The sequence below is a fragment of the Echinops telfairi genome, unplaced genomic scaffold (assembly GCF_000313985.2).
Source record: "Echinops telfairi isolate 266 unplaced genomic scaffold, ASM31398v2 ScPeMD7_7418;HRSCAF=8456, whole genome shotgun sequence".
In the NCBI taxonomy this organism is placed as follows: domain Eukaryota; kingdom Metazoa; phylum Chordata; class Mammalia; order Afrosoricida; family Tenrecidae; genus Echinops; species Echinops telfairi.
In genome coordinates this window covers 1150509-1154244 of record NW_022111318.1, presented here as the reverse complement: position 1 = coordinate 1154244, position 3736 = coordinate 1150509, and the positions used below count along the sequence as shown (strand labels likewise).

Sequence of the window (3736 nt, the reverse complement as noted above, 5' to 3'; positions counted from 1 at the left end):
TATTTTATTTTATTTTATTTTTTTAGACCACCTACCTCTCCACAGCTGTGCAGGAGAAACTGCATGCTTATATATTTTAACTAACACTACTGCACACAGAACAGCCTATAGTATTGTTATTTTTGAGTACAGTACTATTTATTTTGAAGGACGGCAACCTATTCAAATATAGATTAAATATATTTATTTTTAAATGTTTTTGATTATATGGCTTTTAATTTCTTTGAACACAATAGCAATATACTTTTCAATATTTTAAATTCCATTTTCTTTAACCAAAAGTTTAAAGCTTTACGAAAAAATGTTAAGTATCTTAAAACATGGTTGCGGTTCCTTTTTTTGTAGGCCTACCTACTTTTACTCCACAGGTCTCATGACTGAGTCTCACAAATCAAACAAAACAGAGAGAAATCTCTACAAATGAGATCAGTCTACTGTAATGGGAAGTGGTGTTAGTTTTCAAAACATCTTTAGTAAATAAACAAAAGACAAAACATTGGTTTGCTTGATGAATCTTAATTGCGAAATTTCTTCTTCTTTCGAAACTTCTTTCCTGCAGCAGTTGCTGCTCTCTCAGCCATGATCTCCGAGTAGTTCCTTCGATTACATCTTCTGCACTCAGAATCAGCCAGCAGTTCTTCCACAATAGTTCTTTTCCTCTCTTTCTTGGGGATTCGTGAATGATAGAAGTCAGCTGGGTTGTCAACAATGGTTCCAACCTGGAAGTACTTGGGGAAGTCGTCTCGATCATTTTTCTTGTAAAAACGTTTAGGGTCCATGCTAGCTCACATCTTCAGGACTTTGAAATCATTTTTCAGTTCAGCTGTCAATTCTGGGACTTTCATCCCAAACCAACCATTGCCGGCTGTTTTTTGTCGCTCTTCCTGTCTTTTTTTTGGAAGTTGAAACTTCGATTCTCTGTATGGTGGGACACTGTGGTTCTTTTCAAAATCAGGAGCAATGATGCTTTTCTGTAAAAGCTCAGCTTTTGTTTTCTCCTTGATGTGTGTGAGGGTTTTCTTTTTTGATCGTAGTTTGTCTGCATTGAAATTAATGTATAAACCACCAAGCAGCTTCATAGTCAGGCCTGGGTCTATGCTGCTGCTTGTTGACTTCAGAAGTTCAGACTCTGTGCTGGTTAGTAAGTCTTCCTCATCTCTGGCCTCTTTATCCGCTCTTCCGTCATCATCTGACAGCTCTTCACTTTGTTCATTATCTCCCTCTTCTTTTCCATCCGCAGTGACGGCCTCACCAGCTCTGTCTTCCTCTGTCAAGTAAAAGTTTTCTTCAGCACTCAATCCAGGAGTTCTGTCCATCACCAACCAAACTGTTTTCGTTGACACATTTCCCAAGTCGTCCCTCCCTGACTCCCTTTGATCGCTCTTCCCAACCAAACAGGTGGCGTCTTCATTCCCCTCGTGTCCAGACTGCCAGCCTTTGTCACTGCTGAGGAGTAATGACACAGAATCATCTTTATCCGGAGATGTGTTGATCGCAGACTCGGACAGTTTGGTATCATGTTCAAACGTGACGCTCTTTTTGTTCCAGTCTTGGCTGTGCGGTGTATCTCCAGCAGCACCAAGCTGCATCAAGTCACAGGTTTCTGTGCCTTGTTTCTCTCGTGCTTCATCCCATCTGTCCACTTCCACAGCTGCAAAGGTCTGAGCTAAGGATTTCAGGACCGCTTGTAAGTTTGAATTTGAGGGTTCTGGCGTGGCTTTATTGTGTGGAGTTGAGTGCTTTTGAGAACCTAACTGCTGAAGGCTAGCGGCGGCGTCCTGAAGCTCAGAAAGACTCTTCAACAGGGAACTTTGTAAAAAAATCATTTTATTACGGACTCATACAACTCTTATCACAATCCATACGTACATCAATTGTGTAAAGCGCATTTGTACATTCATTGCCCTCATCATTCTCAAAACATTTGCTCTCCACTTAAGCTCCCTGCATTAGGTCCTCATTTTTCCCCTCTCTCCCCCCCCCCTCATGAGCCCTTGATAGTTTATAAATTGTTATTTTGTCATATCTTGCCCTGTCCAACGTCTCCCTTCACCCACTTTTCTGTTGTCCATCCCCCAGGGAGGAGGTCACATATAGTTCCTTGTAATCAGTTCCCTCTTTCCTACTCACTCTCCCTCTACCCTCCCAGTATCGCCACTCACACCACTGATCCTGTAGGGATCATCTGCCCTGGATTCAACAGGGGACTTTTATCATCCATTTCTTTTCCCTTATTTATTATTTCTTTGGTCTCATCATCTAAACCTTTACAATCTGCTTTCCATTTCCGGGTGCAATCTTACTAGCTTCCTCTTCAGTGCGTGCCTGTAATTTTCTGTGCATACTCCTGGGGGTTCTTCTGATTGCGACGCCCGAACATGAAGAAATATCTGAGCATAATGACTCGGCATCGGAAGTGTCCTCTGCACGTGATTCTTGGCTCCGATCTGTGCGGCATTTAGCATCCCCTCTTTCGGTTCTTGTTTTTATGACTGTGGAAGGCACACCTGCAGAAGAAATGCCTGAACCATGAGATTCGGCTTCAGAGACTTCTTCAGGATGAGATTCGTTTATTGGAGATATTTTCACCTTTTTCCTTGCACTGATACTGGAGTGGGTGGAATGATCTGTCTTCTCCTAGTTACTCTTACAGTGGGATCTTGGAGCTCAGACACAGAAGAACAATTGGGTTCTGCTTCAGAGATCTCTCCCTCAGCAGATGGTTCGGTCATCTCGGGTAATGCACCTTTATTTCTGCTTTTCCTCCCTCTGGCTTTAGGAGTTCTTGGGACTGGACTGTGTTTCCACGTGGTATGTGACTCAGTGGTGCTTTGGTCACCAAATTGAGATCCCATCGTGCTTTCTGGATGCTCTTTAATTCCACTAGCAGCAGAATTCTTCTTTGGGGAGCTTTCAACTGACATGTCTTGTCTCCTGGCCCGAGGCTGAACTGACCTGGTAAGGACCATCTTCCCAGCAACCAGCGATCGGCAGCTACCAGATTAAATATATTTAAAACATTTAATTGTGCCCTTTATTTTTTAAAATCATTTTATTGGGGCCTCTTACAGCTCTTATCATAATCCGTACATCCATTCATTGTGTCAAGCACATTTGTACATATGTTGCCATCATCATTTTCAGCTCCTCATGCTACCCCACCCCTCCCCAACCCTCCCACCCATGTGAACCCTTGATACTTTATAATTGTTGTTCTGTATCTTACACTGACCACTGTATCCCTTCACCCACTTTTCTGTTGTCCATCCCCCTAGGAAGGAGTTATATGTAGATCATTGTGATTGGTTCCCCTTTTCTCCCCCACCTTCCCCTTCCCCCCTTGGTATCTCTATGCTCATTCTTGGTCCTGAGGGCTTTATCTGTCTCAGATTCCCTGTGTTGCAAGCTCCTATCTGTAACAGTATATAGTATTATTTTTAAACTTTGTGTTTTTATGGAGCTTAAATTGTGTTTTTGAGATTTATGCACATTGTTACATGGTTCAGGGTTTCTCAACCTTTATGGTTTTGGTATTTGGGGCTTGATAATTCTTTGTTTTAGGGGGTTTCTTGTGCATTGTAGGTGTTTTTCAGGAAGCCTGGCCTCCACTAACTAGGTATAAGTAGCAGCCCTTTTCCCGATTGTGATAACCAAAAATGTCTGCAGAAATTTCCAAGTTGATGTCACTTATACTCATTATTTTTAGCCCTCTATTCCCCTAATCTCCCCGCTGTAT

At 42.2% G+C, this 3736-nt stretch overlaps 2 protein-coding genes across 2 annotated transcripts in view; one reads left to right on the top strand and one right to left on the bottom strand.

The window, feature by feature from the left end:
* ATP7A (ATPase copper transporting alpha) overlaps nucleotides 1-3736 on the top strand; it is a 148849-nt gene that overhangs the window by 37344 nt on the left and 107769 nt on the right. The gene's annotated exons all lie outside the window — the stretch shown is intronic.
* On the bottom strand, nucleotides 497-2969 carry LOC101655960 (deoxynucleotidyltransferase terminal-interacting protein 2-like). Its single transcript, XM_045297356.1, is given in 4 exon segments — nucleotides 497-1809; nucleotides 2202-2277; nucleotides 2280-2606; nucleotides 2609-2969. Coding segments are annotated over 4 exon segments (2058 nt in total). The 3' UTR covers nucleotides 497-515.